This window comes from Aspergillus mulundensis (assembly GCF_003369625.1).
Source record: "Aspergillus mulundensis strain DSM 5745 chromosome Unknown scaffold_16, whole genome shotgun sequence".
In the NCBI taxonomy this organism is placed as follows: Eukaryota; Fungi; Ascomycota; class Eurotiomycetes; order Eurotiales; family Aspergillaceae; genus Aspergillus; species Aspergillus mulundensis.
The window spans coordinates 516,347-536,487 of NW_020797904.1; the positions used below are offsets into that span (position 1 = coordinate 516,347).

At 37.1% G+C, this 20,141-nt stretch overlaps 3 protein-coding genes across 3 annotated transcripts; 1 reads left to right on the forward strand and 2 right to left on the reverse strand.

The window, feature by feature from the left end:
- Window positions 1-10,857: 10,857 nt before the first annotated feature.
- On the reverse strand, window positions 10,858-11,728 carry DSM5745_10743 (protein-lysine N-methyltransferase; the record flags this gene model as incomplete). Its single annotated transcript, XM_026752759.1, has 3 exons — window positions 10,858-11,012; window positions 11,125-11,260; window positions 11,315-11,728. The coding sequence occupies 3 exons, from the start codon at window positions 11,726-11,728 to the stop codon at window positions 10,858-10,860; spliced, it is 705 nt and encodes a 234-aa protein (XP_026598777.1).
- Window positions 11,729-12,483: 755 nt separating this feature from the next.
- DSM5745_10744 (40S ribosomal protein eS24) lies at window positions 12,484-13,117 on the forward strand (the record flags this gene model as incomplete). Its single annotated transcript, XM_026752760.1, has 3 exons — window positions 12,484-12,560; window positions 12,725-12,972; window positions 13,041-13,117. 3 exons carry the CDS (start codon window positions 12,484-12,486, stop codon window positions 13,115-13,117), a joined length of 402 nt encoding a protein of 133 aa, XP_026598778.1.
- Window positions 13,118-15,564: 2,447 nt separating this feature from the next.
- On the reverse strand, window positions 15,565-17,182 carry DSM5745_10745 (uncharacterized protein; the record flags this gene model as incomplete). Its single annotated transcript, XM_026752761.1, has 3 exons — window positions 15,565-16,722; window positions 16,795-16,902; window positions 16,955-17,182. The coding sequence occupies 3 exons, from the start codon at window positions 17,180-17,182 to the stop codon at window positions 15,565-15,567; spliced, it is 1,494 nt and encodes a 497-aa protein (XP_026598779.1).
- Between the last annotated feature and the right edge of the window lie 2,959 nt (window positions 17,183-20,141).

Below are 20,141 nucleotides of genomic sequence, written 5' to 3' on the forward strand. Positions count from 1 at the left end.
AATTTAACTTTTTAAGCTTTAACGCCCTAGTCCGCGAGGACCTGGAAAAATCCTACTTATTTAATTTTAATTTTAAATTTAACTTTAACTTAGACTTAAAGCTTAAGTTTATATAAAAAAAATTAATCTTATTTTTATGCCTTATTATAGGTACCTTAGGCTTTAATACCTTAGGTTTAACCTTTAGTACCTTAGGCTTAAACTTATTTACCTTTAGTACCTTAGGCTTAAATATATTAAATTTTACTACCTTAACCTTAGGCGTAGGGATATTAGCCTTAAATATATTAATTTTAAGTACCTTAAGCTTTAATATTTTAGCCTTAGGTAAATTATTAAATAAAAGCAAAGGCTTAGGCTAAAATAAAGGTTTAGCTTAAAAAGTAAAAGTAAAAAAAAAAAGGGTAGTTACTTAGCTTGGTATAAATAATAATATTATTAATTATATTAATAGCAGGCATGGTGTTTTTTTTCACGGGGTTAGTATTATTTTATATATTTTTTATAGGCTTAGGGCTATTATTATAAGGGTTTAATTTTATTAATAAAAGTTTTTTACTAGCTATCTTATATTTACACTTTTTTAAGGCGCTATTATTAAAACACCTAGTAATAAGGGCATCCGCGGTAAATAAGATAAATAAAATATTAAAAATATTAATATAAACATATGTTATTTTTTTATAAAAAAAAAAGCCTACTAAGATACTAGTAAACTAAAAAATCTAGCTAATAGCTAGTATTAAAAACCGGGATAAACAGGCACTATTAATTTTATAAATAACCTAAAACATAGTATAAGTTAGGGTAAAAAAGTTTAAGGTTTTTTTAGTATAATTATACACTATTATTTTAATAATCCAGGCCTTAACACCTTTTTTATTAGTAACCTAGTTAATAAAGCAGCTAATAAAGGTAATTATTGCCTGTAATAAATTAGGGCAGGTTTTATTATATTTAAGCTTAAAAAAATTACCGGGAATACTAAAAAAAAAAAGCAAGTTAGTAAATAATATATTAATAATATAATAAATATATAGTAACATAAATTTTATATAAATAATAAGGACTAGGTAGCCCTTAGTATAATTAATAATAAATAGCTAGCCCTAGTAATAAGCCACTACCTTATAGTAAAAATTAACATGCTAATAATTTTAAAAATTAATAATTAAAGGTATATTATCCTAAGGGCGCTTGGTATTATTATAATAGCCTAAATTTAGGCCCTAAATTATAGCTAAAATATAAGGCTTGCTATTCTTGCCTTTATTAACCTTATTTAGGTATAGTAAGTTATTAATAAAGTAATAGGTGTTATTAAGGGTCTTGCAAATAAAAAAAAATATAATAGTAATAATAATAGTAATAACAGTAGCAGTAATAAAAAAATAAATAAAAAAAAAAAAAAAAWAAWAATTATATAGGAAGAAAGAGACCTTAAATAAAAACTTTAATAAATTAATAAAAGCCTGAATATAAAAACACTAAACTATAAAAAGTAAAGGCAAAAAAAACCAGGCTAAAACAGGGTTATTAATAAAGTGATTTTATAGCTAAAACTAAATATAATATTAGGCTAAAAATTTATAGCCTGCGCTAGTTTTTAAAACTAATAATACTTTTTTATTTTAATATACTTAGTATTATCCTATTCCGCCCTCCAGGCGGTTTATATATATATTTTATAAAAAAACTATATTAAACTTACTACTTTAATAATAACCACCTGGCTATAACTCCTGGCGGGCTTATAGTAAACCGCATATATTAAATAATATAATAAATAGGGGGATAACTTAACCTGCTTTTAAACCTTTAACTTAAAATAATTTTATAAAAAAACTTAGTATTTTTTATAAATAAATTACTTAAAAATATTAATAGCTTTATATTAATAGGTATTAAGCTTTATATCCCTGGCTATATTAATATTAAAAACATAATTATTTTTTTACATAAATTAATATATTTTTTTTTTATAAAATTTAACACATGGTACCACAGCAGCGGTTAATTATTTAAACTAAGGTAAAGGGGGCGGACCTATTACCTTTATTATTATTACTAGTGTAGATACTATAAATATTATTAAAAAAAAAATAATTATAAAAATAATATAAAAAGGGAAATATTAAAAGGGTTTATAGCCAAGGGTTCCGCAGGGATATTTAAAGGCGCATACTTAAATATTATTAGTAATTAATAATAGTAATACCTGGTATAAACAGGCACTTAATTAAAAATAAGGATTTGGCAGCGCTTTTTAAAATTAAAGAAACTTAAAAAAATAATAAATTAAATATTAGTATTTATTATGCCAGGATAATTATAAATAAATTATACCAGGAATAATAGTATAACTCTTATTATTAAACCTAAATCTAGATATTATGTATAATGTAAAAAGGTTAATATAAAAAATAAAGTTAATTAAATAAAGATATACAGGGCTAGACTATATAATAAATAAATAGGATATAAAAATATATGCTAGAAAAAAAATAATAACTTATTAAATTTTATACTAAGAGTTTTAGATCACGTGGTACTAACTAAAAATTAAAAGTAAAATATATAAAGTTAAATATATAGCTATAATATATATATTACACATGCTAAGTATATATCACACTATTTTTATATTATTACCTGCCTTAGGTTTTTTAGCTTCTAGGGATGCATTATTAATCTTACTTTAAAAATAATATAATATTTTTAAATATATAATATTTTTAGTCTCTTGCTTTATATTTTCTTTAAAAAAAAATATATAAATTATTAGTTAATATAGTGCGGGAAAGGGCTATATATAGCTAGCCATGCGTAAATACTAGGTAATAAAAATTAACCTTAATATAAAGCAAAGACTGCCCTTGTAACTTATTAATAGTTATAATAAAGGCTAAATATACTAAAAATTATATTTAGTTTAGCGTGAAGTAAAAATTATTTTTATTAAATAATAACTTTAGGCGCGGTAGTATATACACATATTCCTTTTAAATACTAGTTATAATATAAACACGCAGGTAATAATACCTAATACCCGTAATAATTAATTAGGTATTATTATATAAACTAAATAAAGGGTTATAATTATATATTAAAACCACAGGGGCTTTAACCTTAAAATATATTTTTTTTTTTAATAAATTTAAACTATATAAACCGCGGAGGAAATTAAAAATATAGGTATTAATATTATTTACCTTTTTAAAATTTATAGGATTAGCCTTAATATTACAGGCATTAACTAAAGGTAAATATACTACCTTACCAGGCAAAGTTTTTAAAAGCAAGTAGTTAAAATTATTAACCTTTATATTATAGGTGGTTAGAATAGCCTGTTTCTTAAAAAAACTAATATATATAAAAAAATTAAAATTATTATAAGTACAGGCGCGAGAATTAGGCATAAAAAGGCAGGATAATATTATTAAAAAATAAATATTATTAATAAGCGCCTTAATTATATGCATAAATGTAATAAAGTCCGGCAAGTAAATCTACTTATATATATTTTTATTTATATAAAGGCTTTAAAGCCATTTTTATAATAAATAATTAGTTTTTAAGATAGCCTGTAAGCGCATGTTTTATTTTAGTACTAAAATTTATAAATACTCCTAAATTATAATATTTTAAAGGTAGGCACCCACTATAGCTATATAATTACCGCGTATAACCACGGGCAGGATTTACTAAAAATTATTATTAAGCATGGTTGGCAGCCCCTTAAAAGGCTTTATATTACCAAGTAATTTATACTAAATATTTTAAAGCATGGCGCTAATAACATTAAAAATAAATTCTTATATTATTAGTATCTTATTTTAAATTACTAACTTAGCCTAGCAAAGCAGCTTAGCAAGGCTAGTGCCATGCTTTACCACGCATTTAAAGCTTTTATTATAAGAAACTAGGATATAAAAGTATTTATAAGCTATATAGCCACTAGAAAGTAGTAATAAGATTATACTAATTAATATTATATAAAAAATAATTTTTTTTTATAATTAATAGTACTTAGCAAGTATATTATAAATATATATTTTACCTAGTAGATTAGCATAAAAAATATATATATAAAAAATTAATAATATACCTGTCCCACCTGGTTTATGCAGGAAAAAATAAGCATGGGTAGGATTTATATTAATATAATTAATAATAATATTAAAAGCTGCCCGCTGGCCAGGATTAAAATTTTTATAATAATTAATATAAAAATATTTTTAGGAAACATAGTTATAAGCTATTTTATTATAAATCTTTTTAAATTAATTATTAAGATAATTATGCCAGGGCTCCTGTGGTTTAGATAAATTATATTAAAAAAGGGTTATATCCACCTAAGTAAGAAAATACTATAAATACTAAAGTGCTAGGTTTATATAAAAACTATTTATATTTAAATTATACCTAGTATTTTAATTAATAATTTATGGTTTAAAATTAAAGCTAATATTCTTAGTAAACTAAGCCTAAATAATAAATATAACTTCCTAGGTTAGGGAAACATAAATTAATATAGTAAAAAATATTTAATATAGTGCTAATCTAGTCTTAAATTTCTTAGCCTTATTAAAGTAATATATTTATTTATTATCCTATTTAAAAATGCCCCGGGCATAGCAGGCCTTTTAATAAATAGAATAAAGCACCCCCTTAATTATTTAAAGATTTTTAAAGCTAGTGGCACCATGCACCATAAATAATAAATAATAAATATAATAAGGTTTATTTTAGGTAGGCTAAAAATTATATATATAGCTAATCTAAAACTCCTGGGTCTTGCAAGGCTTTTAAATATTTTTTTTAATATTTTATATATAGTACCGCGGCATGTTTTAATATTAGTACTTAGGGAAATTATTATTTTTTAAGTTACTATAAAAATTAAAATAGGCTATTAAATATATTTTCTTTTTTTAATATTAAGTAAGTAACTGTTTAAGTAATAACACCCTATTTATATTAAAATATATATTCTAGTTTATATAATTATAAACTACCAAAGGCGTGATAAAAGGTAATATTTTATTTATATTATACTTTATAATACACCAGAAGGCCTTAGTAAAACCTAAATATTAATTATTAATATAATTCTTAATTTTATTAAAGGTATATTTAATTATTACATAATCTAGACCTTTATAAAAATATTTATATAGGTATTAAATGGCCTTAATATTACTATAAACCTTAATATTAATATAAGCCTTGTACCATGCATAAAAATACTTATTATATAATATAACTTATTTATTCCTAACCTTTATTTACTCCCGGCTCCTGTTAGTGTTTTAATAGGTAAAATAATTAATTTAAAAATAGCCCTAATTACGGCGATAATATTTAAAATAACTATTTTTAAAAATAAAAATCTTATTAAAAAAGGGCTTAAAATAGCCCTTATTATATACTATAATATTATTACCTAATTTTTTTATATACATAGTATTTAAATTATACTCCCCGCACGGAGCATGTATTATAAAAAATTATATAATATTATAAAGTTTTTTACCCCTATAACCGGCTAGATCCAGTAATTTTATAAAAATAATTTAATTAACCTAACCTGTATTAAAAAACTAATAGCTATTTTTTAGCTATAATAGTATATAGGCATGAGGTAAACCATGTTTCTAATATTTAATAATATAAACTAAAGCTTAACTTGGCCTAAAAATACCATGCTTTTTATTTTAAATCTTTTTTTTTAGGGCTTTAAGCTTTATATAAAAAATATATACTATTAAATTTAAATAGGCCTAGTAATCTTATATTAGCCTGTTATTATTACCTAGGAGTAACTCGCGTTAAATCTTTTTTTACTTAGGATTAGTTATAAAGGTAATAAATAGTATTAGTTTTTTAAATACCTGCATAATAGCCATAAAATTCTAATATTAATTTATTTAATAATAATTATTATTAATATAGGTAAAAGGCAGTATAACAAGCCAGCCTAACTTATTAAAATTAATACTATTCTTTCTAGCACGTAAAAACACCTGCTATATATTATAATAAAAATTTATATAAATTTTTTTTTAGTGCTTCCGGTGCTATTTTAGGTTTTTTTTTTTAATTATAAAATAAGCCTTAATAATAAACTACTGCTAAAGCGCGGCACCTTATTAAAAAATATTAAAAAAGCTAGCCTGGGTGTATATTACCTAATATACCTATATAAAATTAGTAAGGTTATATCTTTACTAGTTTAAACCATCCTAATTTTAATCCCTAAAAAGTTATATAGCCTAGTAATAGCCAACCCCCCCATAGGGATAAAACACTATAAAAAAAAGGGGTAAATAAAGGGGATAAAATTAATAAATTTAGGTAAAATATTATTAATTTAAGCTTCCTAGGGTAGCTATATTATAAATATTATTTACCTTATTAACTGCTTGGTCCAGGACTAACCGCATGCTATTTATATAATTAATTATATAATAATTATAGCATAGCTAAACTAAATCCTATGTATAAAGCTTACTAATACCAGGTAATATAAATAATATAGTTATGCCATGTATTTAAAAAATATTATAAAAAAAAAAATGTATATATTAATAGGACCTATTATACTTGGTGTTATTTATAATATTAAGTATAAAACTAGCCACCTTATTTAAGGTAGTAATATTATTAAATTAATAGCCTCTAGCCTTATTTAATATTAGGTTTAAAAAGGGCGGAATTAAAAGGGATTTAATAAAATTATTATATAAAATATCACGGGCATGTTAAAAAATTTAAATATATAATTAATATTACCTAACTAACCGCTCGCGGGGAAATACCTTTATAAATAGGTTATACTTATAAAAAATATTACCTAAATAGTAAATAATAGCTTATATATTAATAAATTAGCATGTATTTTACTTTTTTTATAGGGTCTAAGCCACTTTAAAATTTAGTATATATATACTAGTATAAAAGGGTTTTAAGCCTAATACTATTAGTAAAACGGCATAAAATAAAATATAAAAATATATATAACATACTTTTTAAGGGGCCCTAGTAGTAGTAAGTAAACCCCTAAATTTAAAATATATATTTTTTAGCATGGCTAAGCTATTTATCCTGCATATAGCTAAGAAAGGTAAATAATAGCTAATTATTAATATAGTAAATTTATACATAAAACATAGTGCCTATATAACTATTAAAACTAAAAAATTATAAAATATAAAAATTCTTAGGTGCTAGAGGGGGCTAGAGCCTAATTAAATTATTTTTATAATAATTATTAAAGGATTACCTAATATCACGGGAAACTAATACCTTTACTAGCTAATACAAAGCATAATATTTAGTATACTTAATATTTATATAGCCAAAGTCTAAATTTTTTTAAGGCTTTATTAAGTTATAAAACACCTTTAAAAGGGCTAGTTCACGGTAATAAATAGGGTTAGCATGTTAATATTTTTAGTATTAAGTATTTTACCTCTTACGCCGCGGTAGGTTACCCCCGCACTTCTTATAAATAGGGCTAATTAAATAGTTTTTAGAATTAATATTATTAATATAAAACTTAAATAGGAAGGGCTAAGTATAAGGGGGCCTACTAAAATAGCACTAATTATATTTTATATAATATTTTTAGTTAAGCAAAAAAACCCTATAATTAAGCCTTATATAATAGTGTTTAAGCTTGGGGAAAAAAGTAGTATAATTATTATAAATTTAAGTTAAGTATAATTTATATTTTATATTACCGGAGGCCTTGGAGTAGGACTTTTTATATTAAATATAGTAATAAAAATAGGGATTAAAAAAATTTAGCTAGCCATGGACCTAAATAGCCTAATAGTAAAAAGGGTAATAAAAAAAGTTTTAATAAAAATCCCTAAAAATTTTCTCCTAGTAATAACCATAGTATATTATCCCCTATTTTAAAACTTTTTAATAAGGAAAAAAAGGGCAAGGGCCCGGGGAATAGCAAGGCATAAAAAATAAACTAAGTAGTAATAAGAGATTAACTAAAAAAAAGGTATAAAAAATAAAAAAAATATTTAGTAAAAAAACCGGGGGAAAGCAGTATATTTATATTTTTAAAAAACTTAATTTAAGTAAATATTTTAATTATAGTAAGCCTGGTATCCTAGTTAAAACATGCTAAAATATAATTAAAGCTATTAATTATAAAAAAATAAGGTTATCCCGGCCGCAGGAAGCTAAAATATATTAAAAAGTAAAATAGGCTAACGTGTTAAAAATAAAAAATTTAATATTTAATATATTATAAAGCTTATATAAGTAATTAAAGGCCTTAAATTATGCTAACTAGGGCTATATTTAAGGGCAGGCAAGCCTAATAATTTTTTAAAATACTACCCCTAGCTAGCAAGGCCATAAAGAAATTATACTAGTAGTTTAATTAAATAAGTAAATTTATAGGCCTAGTTTATATAAAAGTTTTTTTATTACTACCTTTATTCTATATAAACTAGGCCCCCTAAAATAATAATTATACTTTTAAATATTTACGCCTACTTTACTAGTAAAAAAGGGGTTGTAAAAATAATAAAAAAAGTAAAAATAATAAGCTAACTAGGGGTAAAATACTACTAAAAATACTAAATATAAGCTAAGCTATATTTAATTTAGGGATTAAGGTGCCTAAAATTTAGGTATTAAAAAGCCTAAATAAAGCTAAACTAGCCTAAAAAACTACTGGAGTTAGCAGGAATAGTAGTATAAAGAATAACTTAGGGTAAAATATTACTAAAAATACTAAATATAGGTTAAGTGGTATTTAATTTAAAAATTAAGGTGCCTAAAAATCCAGGTATTAAAAAGCCTAAATAAAGCTAAACTAGCCTAAAAAACTACTAAAGTTAGCAGGGATAGTAGTATAAAGGGTAACTAGGGGTAAAATATTACTAAGAACGCTAAATATAAGCTAAGTAGAAATAGCTTTAGAAATTAAAGTACTTAAATAAAGCTAAACTAGCCTAAAGTTCCGGGGATTAAAAAGCTTAAATAAAGCTAAACTAGCCTAAAAAACTACTAAAGTTAGCAAAGATAGTAGTATAAAAGGATAAAAAAACATACTTAATTATATATTACTAGGGGCGCTAGATATAGGCTAAGTAAAAATAGCTTTAAAAATTAAAGTGCCTAAATAAAGCTAAACTAGCTTAAAGTTCCGGGGATTAAAAAGCTTAAATAAAGCTAAACTAGCCTAAAAAATTACTGGAGTTAGCGGGGATGGTAGTATAAAGAAATAAAAAAACATGCCTAATTATATGCCGCTGGGGGCGCTAAATATAGGCCAAGTAGGGATAATAGTATAAAAAAATAAAGGGACATGCCTAATTATATGCCACTAGGGGCGCTAAATATAAGCTAAGCGGGGATAACTTTAGGAATTATAAAGCCTAAATAAAGCCAAACTAGCCTAAAAAACTACTAGAGTTAGCGGGGACGGTAGTATAAAAAAATAAAGAAATATGCCTAATTATATATTATTAAGGGCGCTAGATATAGGTTAAGCAGTGCCTAAAAATCTAAAAATTAAAGTACCTAAATAAAGCTAAACTAGCCTAAAAAATTGCTACTAGGGGCGCCAGACGTAGGCTAAGTAATACCTAAAAATTTAGGGATTAAAGCTGGCTATAAAGGGCTAACTAGGGGTAAAATATTATTAAGGGTAAAAGTTACTAAAGCTAGTATATAAAAGAAATAACATGCCTAAATATTTAGGGATTAAAAAGCTTAAATAAAGCTAAACTAGCCTAAAAAAACCACTAAAGTTAATAAAAATAGTAGTATAAAGGGATAAAGGGAATAATATACCTAAATATTTAGGGATTAAAAAGCCTAAACAAAGCTAAACTAGCCTAAAAAAACCGCCGGAATTAGTAAGAATAATAGTATAAAAAAATAAAGGGATTAACATGCCTAAAAATTTAAAAATTAAAAAGCCTAAATAAAACCAAACTGGCCTAAGAAAACCACTAGAGTTAGTAAGAATAGTAGTATAAAAAAATAAAAGGATTAACATGCCTAAAGATCCAGGGATTAAATAGCCTAAATAAAGCTAAACTAGCCTAAAAAACTATAAAAGAGCTAGTAAAAAAGGTGGCTATAAAGGACTAACTAGGGGTAAAATATTACTAGGGGCGCTGGATATAGGCTAAGTAGTATATAAAAATCTAGAAATTAAAGTGCCTAAATAATAGCTTAAAAAACTACTAAAGTTAGCGTATAAAAAAAATTAAAGTGCCTAAAAATCCAGGAATTAAAGTGCCTAAATAATAGCCTAAAAAACCGCCGGAGTCAGCGCATAAAGAAAATTAAAGTGCCTAAAGATCCAGGGATTAAAGTGCCTAAATAATAGCCTAAAAGACCGCCAGAGTTAGTGTATAAAAGGGATTAGCGTGCCTAAAGATCTAGGGATTAAAGAGCCTAAAAATAAAGCTAAGCTAGCTTAAAAAACCGCCGGAGTTAGCATATGCCTAAAAAGCTACTGGAGTTAGCGCACGGAGGGGATTAACATGCCTAAAGAACTAGGGATTAAAGAGCCTAAAAGACCGCCGGAGTTAGCATATAAAGTAAAATAAAGTATGCTAAATAAAGCTAGGCAAACATAGTAATATAAAGAAATAAAAGGGCATGCCTAACTATAGCTAGAGCTAAAGTTAAATAAGAAGTGGCCTAAAAAAAGGTATAAAATTATAAAAACAAAAGAAGATGCTAAAGGCGGTACACGGGGGTAGAAGGCAAAAGGCGGAACGGGAAGGCAGAAACCAATGATTAAGCCGGAACATCCAGAAATATGGGAGGGGATCTAGCTAACTCACCTCTGCCAGGAGTTAGAACTGCCTAAGATGAAGACGAGGTCTGACCCTGGTCCTGCCCCTGACTTTGAAGAACCCGGTACGTCCGGATTGGAATACTGGTCGAGTGGAAGAATCCCGTCTGTGCCTCACTCGGCGGCGACTGAAAGGGTATCTGCTCTACGGCGAGGGCGTTCCGTGCTACAGTAGGCCATTGAGATCAGACGTCTACAAGAGAGACGAAGAAAGGGAGTGGATGGTCCTTCAATCCAACCGGATAGAATAAACAGGCAAAAGGCGAGGAGAGACTTACCACAGGCTTCCAGAAAAGTGTGAAAGGTATCTTCGTTGCGAACAGTGGCGGCGATGATGAACTCCTTCACGGAATAATTGTCGAAGAGGTCCCTGATTGTGGAGACGAGAAGTGGCACGATATCCGAGTCATATATCTAAGCAAGTGTATCAATTTCCGTCTAGCCCTTGGGTCAGTTGGGGTAATTTACCAGATCCGCCCCGACAGCAATATCAAACTCTACCCGGCCATGCTCCTCGAAGAGGAAAGGAACCTGAAGCGGCATTCCCCACTCCCAAATCCCCGCCTGGATCTGCTTCTTGTTTAACCCGTTCTTGCCAATGCAGTCGTCTATTTGTTCGATGAGAGCCGGCTCCCGATCCGTGACGACAACGCTCTCCGCACCAAGGTGCTTTGCGCAGAGGAAGGACAGGAACCCAGTACCGGCTCCAAGTTCGAGGACGCGCTTGTTTCCAATCAGGGATTTCCCGGCGCTCGTGGTCGAGAGAAATGTGCCTAGGTGTAGGGCTGCTTCCCAGGTGCGGAAACCGGTTGTGCCAGCGGAGAGGATGAGGGAGCGGTTTTCGGACGTTATGATTGTTTTGCGCTCGGTGTTTGATGACATTGGGGTAGGAGTTGAGACGACGGGAGCACTGTATTTTATGTAGGTGAGCTTCTGTGCTTGTTCAAGGGCGGACGGCTTCGGCGTTGAGAGTAGAAAAGTCCATTTTTCCATGAGACTATCGAGGATTTCCTATCCGTGGGAGTCAGATTTATGAACTGGAATATTCGGTATGCGACAAGCGTAGGCATACTCATACATCCTCCTCAGGATCGGATATAGATTCTTCAATCCGGGCAATGATTGTTTTTAAAACGCGCGATTGGTATGGTGCTGGAGGGAGAGGCCATGCTGTGTCCTCGTTGAACATGCTCTCATAGATGGCTGATTGTATGGTGGGGGAGACAAGGGCGGGGCCATCGGGGAGAGCAAGAGACGGCGGGTCAACTTGTTGAAAGTACTGCGCTGTCAAGAGCGTTATAGAATCCATTGACTCCAGCGATTGAGGCCTCTAGGAGCTTGGAGAAGGATTGGGCTGTCGGAATAACTTTAGTTGTTCTACAGCCAAGTCCCTTTGGCAGAGCGGAGTATGGGCTACGGATCGGAGCGGTCACGTGTAAGCTAGCCTAATGAGGCTAGTGCGCCCTAGCCGAGCCCACAGCCGACTTTGCACAGAAAACGAAATTGAACGAAGCGCATCTCGACGCCCGCCAGAATCGACAGTCGACAACGACAACGACATCCCAACCACCGCCCCCTGACCTTGTCATTCTCGCTGCTGGTGGTTCAGTCTTGTCAAGCCTACAACAACCACAAAAATGGCCGACGCTCCCGTTACTCTGCGGACTCGCAAGTTCATCCGCAACCCTCTGCTTGCCCGCAAGCAGATGGTCGTGTAAGACCCCTTCTCCCGCACCGCACTACACCTACCTACGTTGGATGGGATGGGGAGATCTTTCGCAACGGATTCGAAAGGAGGAGAACGAGGAAGAGATGGAACGCCGACATCTGGACGCACATACCGAACGAGTTGGACCGGATACTGATTTGAGATGATAGGGACGTCCTCCACCCCAACCGCGCCAATGTCTCCAAGGATGAGCTCCGTGAGAAGCTCGCCGACCTGTACAAGTCCAACAAGGACCAGGTTTCCGTCTTCGGCTTCCGCACACAATACGGTGGTGGCAAGAGCACCGGCTTCGCTCTCATCTACGACTCCACTGAGGCCCTGAAGAAGTTCGAGCCTCGCTACCGTCTCATCCGCATCGGTGCTGGCGAGAAGGTCGAGAAGCCCAGCCGACAGCAGCGTACGTCAACCCCGAGATATTTCAATATGGTCTATGAGGCAGTAGCGGAGGAGCTAACCCTCGTCCAGGCAAGCAAAGGAAGAACCGCTCCAAGAAGTTCCGCGGTGTCGCCAAGGTCAAGGGCCCCAAGAAGAGCAAGGACTAAGCGTGTGCGTCTCGCGAATGATAGTGTTGGTGCTCGGGGGTTGGTGGGAGATTGTGGCGAGAAAACTGGCGTACTGATTCTGATTTGGACTCGGATTCGCAACTCGGACTTGGGCGCAGCAAGCAAGGCTGATGTCCACGATGATAATAATGATGAACCCAACAACCCTGTGATTAGCAACAAAAGAGAACAACAACAAAAAAGCATGCTCGTCCAAGGTCTTCGCTGTGGTATCATTATCTATTGTCTTCCCGATCTCCGGCCATCCGTCATCCTCATCATGACCACGCGGATAGACAGGCTTCAGAGGATTAAAAATATCACTGGATTCTGGGTTCTGGTCTGGGTTTCGTTATAGTCGGCTGTTCAATGCATTTCTTTTCATTCAACCTGCGTCCATGACAATGTCCCGTCTCCATATGTACTCAGCATATCAGATCGGCAAGTAGGGTACCGGTAAGTACCGGTCGTAGGTTCTTTAGACCAACCTTGAAAAGCAAAGAGTGTGCAGGGCGCTGTCCTGAATGGACATTGCCAAGCAAGAACGCCAATTCCCATATTTCAACCTGCATCGTCTCCATCCGCCATCCACCAACCGGACCTCAACCCTCGGAGGAAATACCAAACGTACTTTCGTCCAAACCCAACCCCGATTCTCATCCGTCCATAGTCCAACCCTCGGAGCCGCGGACTGACGACGCACCGCATACTCCGGAGTACGAACGTAGTCTACACTAACTCCTGCGCGAGCCGTACCGAGCCCAAGGATCTGGACGGGGTATCCCTGCTGCAAATCTTCGCTTGCCCGTCTATCTACGGAGTATTCACACCTCCTAACTAGTCTAGCCCACCTCGATGGCACCTGCATCCTAATCACCTGCGCGCTTCGTGTCTACTCCGTAATGATCCTCCAATCCAGCCTACCCTGCAGGCAAAGCTGAGGGTCCGGCTCCATCACTACACCTTTGTTTTTCACTGAATATGGCGCCCACTACCTACTAAGCTGTCCACAAGCTGAAGCCGGGCCCCTTGGAACAAACTGCAAGCCATCCCCAACCAATAACGACTTCCTCATCTGCTCAAGTCTCTGCAGGATGACCGATTCGACAGCCCCGGGGCGCTTCGTGCAGACTTCCGCCGGGACGGGACGCGCCTAGGTAAGGAAAACCGGCGTCGTTGGTACGTTGGACCTTGGAAAACTAGCCGTAGCTGCCGTACGCTGGTGCTGGTGATGGCAAATCCGAGGAAGACGAGATTCACCAAATGCAAGGCGTACGCTTGGCTTGTTGACCGTTGACCGTTGACCGTTGGGCTTGGTCTCCTGTGAGGCACAATTAAGAGTCTCCCTTTTTTTCTTTTTTTTTTCTTCTCTTGTTGTCCTCAAGGGGTTGGGAAGTACGTACGCACAGGCTAGCTCAAATTCGTCAGATGTTTGCTTCGAGGCGCGGGGAACTGGTTCACTGTACTCGAATTGAGTCTGTTGTGCACATCGAGTCAAGGGATGAAAGAAGGTTTAGCCTCACGCTCGTTTGTTTGACGTCGCGGTTACGCGGGAGACAGGCTCCCGGAGATGAGATGACACTGCGCAATTCCAGGCTCACCCTACCAGGGCTTGTTGTTTGAGTCTAGGCTCAGTGACTGTGTTGACATATCGTTTTTGGATATCGTCGAGCGTTGCTATTCTAGGAGCACCTTCCATGATCGTCCAGCCCAATTAACAGATCCCGATTGTTCTAGCGGTCACTGGGCTCTATTAGCCTATTAAGACTCTAGCGAGATATTTCCGGGTGCGTGAATCCCTCAGCCAGCCTTCATCGGGGACTGCGGGCATCTTCTCGGGCTCGGAACTTGACCTCTTGGCCGGGATCTAATTCTTTGTCCTGGCCGTTAGAACAGATAATAGGCGACCATATGCTATTAGGGTATTGGACTAAGCAACACAAAATGCAATTCAGACCGACCGTAACCTCATCCCGGGTCCCGGGATAGGCGACAAAGAATGACCCTGCAAGGGCGATGATCACAATCAGCAGACAAGCCACCTCCCATCTCACAACAGACAGCCACCCATAAAGACTCAAGCAGGCATTAGCTAAGGTCACCAACAGAGAAAAAGAAAGAGCCCGGACACCGGTACTAGCACTTTTGGCCCGTTTTCATTGTTGTGCACGGAAGGCTTGAGCCGCGCAATGGAGGCATCATCCAATCGGCCAAAACTCAGACATAATACATATGATAAACATAAATGAAAACGTGAAAGAAAGAAAAGAAAAAAAAATATCGAGTAAAGCACGCATCCAATCGTAGGTCAACAAGATTGAACTTCCGCTCTTTCAACATCAATTGTTTGTTCTCGTCGTGATCTAACTTCCGAAACGTACCTACCGTATACAGAAATTGGCACGCCTCGTGCCTCGGCTCGTTAGTGAATCGGACCCTCCGCGTTATCACTGGGAGCAGAGACCGGTGAAGTTTGGGTGCGCGGCCATAGACTGTATAACGGACTTTCCGTCGGTCTGAGGGAGGCTCACTGAGTGCGTCGACCGCGTGTACGGCAGTCCATTGATCAACGTGCTCTCAGAGTTCGAGTCGTCCGCCATGGAGCGGTTCCTGTAGGCTGGTCTGCTATAACCATATGTGTCGGTTCGATAGTCCGTGTGCGATACTAATCGCCTATTGTCGCGTGAGAAGGTTCTGTATCGAGCGTCCGTACTTCCACGTAACTCATCACCTGCCTCGGCAGCGCATGGTGCGGCTTCCAGGCCCGCAAAAGATCCGGATGACGGTGGCATTATTGGTGGGGTTGCACCGCCTGATGGTAAAAACCCAAACGTCATGTCGTTCCCATTCGATGGGATTAGTTTCGCTCGATCCATTATTCCATGATGGAAGGGCATGGTTGAGCCTGACGGCATGGGTGTGCGAGGTTCACATTTTGTCACCCAACGATTGCCTGACTTGTAGGTATGGACAGATGGTAGCCCGTCAGAGGTTACGACAGGGCCACTATTGTTCCCCAAAAAGGTGTTTCGGCCGGTGGGGTTTGGCAGAGTTCGTTCCGTTCCTTGAGTTGGGGACGGCAATGAACCTTGGGTAAGCGCCATGCTTGGGGCTCCATTTGTTTGGCCCAGTCCAGGAATCATGTAGGGAAAGGGCGCATGGGTTAGGGCGCCCCCTGCATCACTCTCTGAGAAAATCGGTTCGGTGGGAACTCGACACCCCTGCAGAATTGCGCCCCAGTTTTTCGAATTCCAACTCAGCCCGCAGTAGTCTGCTATGAATGCCTGCGGCGAGCTTGGCAGCATATAGGTGGCGGAAGAAGTCTGGGAATTGTAAGGAGTCGAAGACTCGTCCTCGTAGCTGATTGTAGGATCAAGGCCAAATGGTTGTCGGCCATATGAATTCTGAGTGTCCGGTGTCACCTCATAGTCTGAAGCCCGTGAGAATGGAGAGATACGAGGGTTGTTATGGTTCATCTGGAACCCTCCTGTCTTAGAGGAAGCCGCAGAGGACGCATATGCTCGGGAAGCCATGTCATTTGTGGGATAGGGCCATCCGGATCCCGTGGGAACATGAACCTTCGTCTGCAGAATAGACGAGTTGACCTAGTCTCTCCCGATTAGCCTTCACATACTGAGAGAAGATGAAGGGCTCGTGGATTGAGGAGGTTAGCTTACCCTCAAGAAATGGCATTGTGTGTTTCCAGCACTCCGACAATTAGAACAACCTTGGCCATCACCAACATCGCCACTACACTTGATCTTCCGTTTCCGGCATCTCATGCACTGTTACTGTTAGCCATGCCCGTTTCTCTCGCATATCGTTGGCTTTACTTACTGCAACTTGGATCCGCCGTCTTGTCGCGCCTCGGCCCTTGGCCTCAAAGTCGCCCTCAGTACTGATGCAGCCCAGGTTCCTGTCCAGGACCTCGTGCTGACTATCACTCTGAAGGGTATGAGATATCGACAGAGCTTCCCGCTTCGATTGTGCATCGAAACCGACGTCGTCATCGGCAGGATAGAAAGGCTGGGCCATGACTTCATCCATCAGTGTTGAGGAAAACATGTTGGTTCTCGTTTCTGTTGGACTCACATATGTAGTGGCAGGTTAAGGCAGGTTCACGGGAGGAAGTAAAGGTACTTTTGGAGGTTATCAGAGAGTAAATAAGAGAGATGAGATCAGTGGTCAGGGATGCCCGCTTGTGTTCAACATACCCCATCCACGAAGCATACTGGGAAATAATGACCGTACCTGATCGTGAGGGGTCTGTGTGAGTACTTCAGTAGTGGATACAGGTCCAGACTGGATTTTATGGACCATGTGCCAATAGGTATTTTCTTTTCCTTTTGATTGCCTGCCTCTTTTTTGTCCCTTTCTCTTTTGTTTTTGCTGCTTGCCCCTGTCGCAAATCTGTTGGTAAATTCCAAATAGGCCAGAGGCCACCACTCTGGAATATTCCCAGCGCCAGGAAGTGGGTGGTTCTATTGGCTCGTCATTTCGAGAAAACCACTGGCCGCTCTAGTATCTGAACCTTTGTTCCATTCGCCTGGGCTATGCTGGGGGAGGGTCAACATCCTGCAATGGGCCGTTTTGCATGCGCCGGTTCGACCATTCGAAACTTGCTGCTGGAAGGCGAAACAGGAAGGAAGCGAACCCCGGGCCGGTTCCACAAGAAGTAACGCTGGTTACACTCCAGGTGCAAAGTCACACCAGCCAAAGTGTCATGCTTCACCTCATGCGCTAGCAGCACTACCATGAGTACCATCCCTCAGGCCAGGCCGCCAGGAAATTAGAGGTCCCCGAGAGTGGTTGCAGCCAATCGCCAGTCATTGTCATCCACAAGCTTCAACTCCCTCGCCTCTTCTACTACTAAGCGCAACTATGCCCCATTGGCGTCAACGGGGCCTAAGCTCTGAATCGCCAGCCTTTTCGTTCTGTTGGCTGTTGTAGAGCGGGCATCCGCCGATTACGTTTGCAGCACTGGTTTTGGCGCGCTGTAGCTGTCTCTGATCCCAAGTGGAAACCAGGGCAAATGTTTGCGCGTTATCTGGGAGTGATGATGTTCTCCTGCGAAGCCTGTTGGCTGGGCCGTAGACGTCCTTCACAACAATCAAACAACTTCTGATCGGGAGCGGTCAAAATTCGGCCAGTACTTTTGACGGGGCGTCATCGATCTCGGATGAGAGAAGATCCACGACAGGGTATCTGCTTAGCGCTATCCAGGATCCACTAGTCGTCCTGTCGATATATTCGGGTGAAAGGTGCACAACACCTGCAAACGAACCATCCGGCTGATTACACTAGGCTAAATGTCTCGGAAGGCTGAAATCCATGTCTGTGTGTGAGCGATAAATGTGATTTTCTCAGGTTCGACTGGGACATTGGATTCTTGGTGACACATGCAGTATATATCTGAGCCAAAATAGCTCCAGAAACTCCCCAGCACGAGAAGGAGATGATCATCCAGGTCACCAAGATGCGCATGACGTTGTATTGGATCACTCTTATCGTCTTGGTAAAGTCGGGATGGCGATATCGGCAACCTAGATCAAAGCCAAGCAAAACAACAGCCGGGGCGATGAAAGAAAAGAAGGCAGGAAAAACAGGCAGTCCAATCACAGGGCAATGAAGGATGAAGCTTTTTATTGAATCTCACAGCGTCTTGGGCATTCTAGAGTGCTGTCAGTCAGATTTCGCATGGACGTGATGCTAGGGGTCAATCTAGTAAAATGCACGGGGCTCAGGGGTCTCTGCGACGAGTATGCAGAATGAACAAATATACATCACAGTCTCGCCTCAAGGCAAAGACTAATGTATTTAATTTCAACGTTCTGTATGCACTTTTCCCGTTTAGTTGGACCTACCAAGCTGCCACGGTTGTGATAGCGGTCGAGCCTTATACCAACTGCCCACTCGTAGGGAAAGGAATGGATGTATGGATTTGAGGTCCAATTCAGGTATAGTGTGATCGATCGATAGACGGGTAGAGATCTGTCTGGTGAATGTATTGCTTCGAGATTCAAGCAGCGAGTACCAATGGTGCTGAGCAGCAGATGATGTGACGTGGGCAGATAATCCTGCCCTGCTGTACATCTGCGTCTCCATGTATTAGCCAGCAACATCCACAGTTCACAATAGGGCCGGCCATAGGCTAAAAGGGCCAGTTAAGACATAGGCGGCGGTTCAAATGGCCACCATGCCACCAGGCCCTTGTTCGGTTTGGCCAAAGCACGGAAAGTTAAGCGGTTATCAGAAACTCTCCCACGTGTATACCCCAGATTCAGACGGAGTTAAGAATTAATTGCCCCGGCCAGCGGGCCACAAGCACAGAGCTCCATGATAAAATCCAGATACATGTTGCGACGGAGCTGCAGGATACCGCCCGTTATTTCCAACGCTTCTGTTGTGGAACTGCAAAGAGCTGGTAATGGCAATGACGGCTGTACTTCCAGGCAGTTTTCTTTGGGAGTATAGAGCGTTTTCCTGCCCTACAAGTAGTGGGCAGAAAGGACATAAATTCTCCGTAAAGGTGCAATGACTTTGGGTTACAGTTGAACTGTCACTGCGCGCAAGGTAACAATCATTCAAGCTCCTTTCCAGCCAAAAGAAGCGGCATCAAGCAATTGTGTTGCTGTTGACGGTCGGGTTCAACAATGCGCCGCAAATGTAGGCACGATAGCAGTAAAGGCCCATCATCTCCTTGCCATCCGACATGCGTTCGCCTTGATCTTGTTCGGGTCACAATCATCGATACGGGGACTAGACGCTGGCCTGAGGACTTGGTTCCTCTTGGCCTAGGCCTCACTGCTGTCCAACAGGTATCTCCGGAAGCTGCACCTATTATCGCAAGGATGGCCCTTGTTACACAAAGGCCCCGCGGAATCTGTCTCCGGCTCCGAACAATGAAGCATGTCAATCACATTACGTTGGAGTGAATAAAATCCGGCAGGATTCAGCTGTGACAAGGCATTGCGCGCTGCAGGAGCAGTTTGAGACTTGCAGAAGTGCAGATGTCATTCGAGTG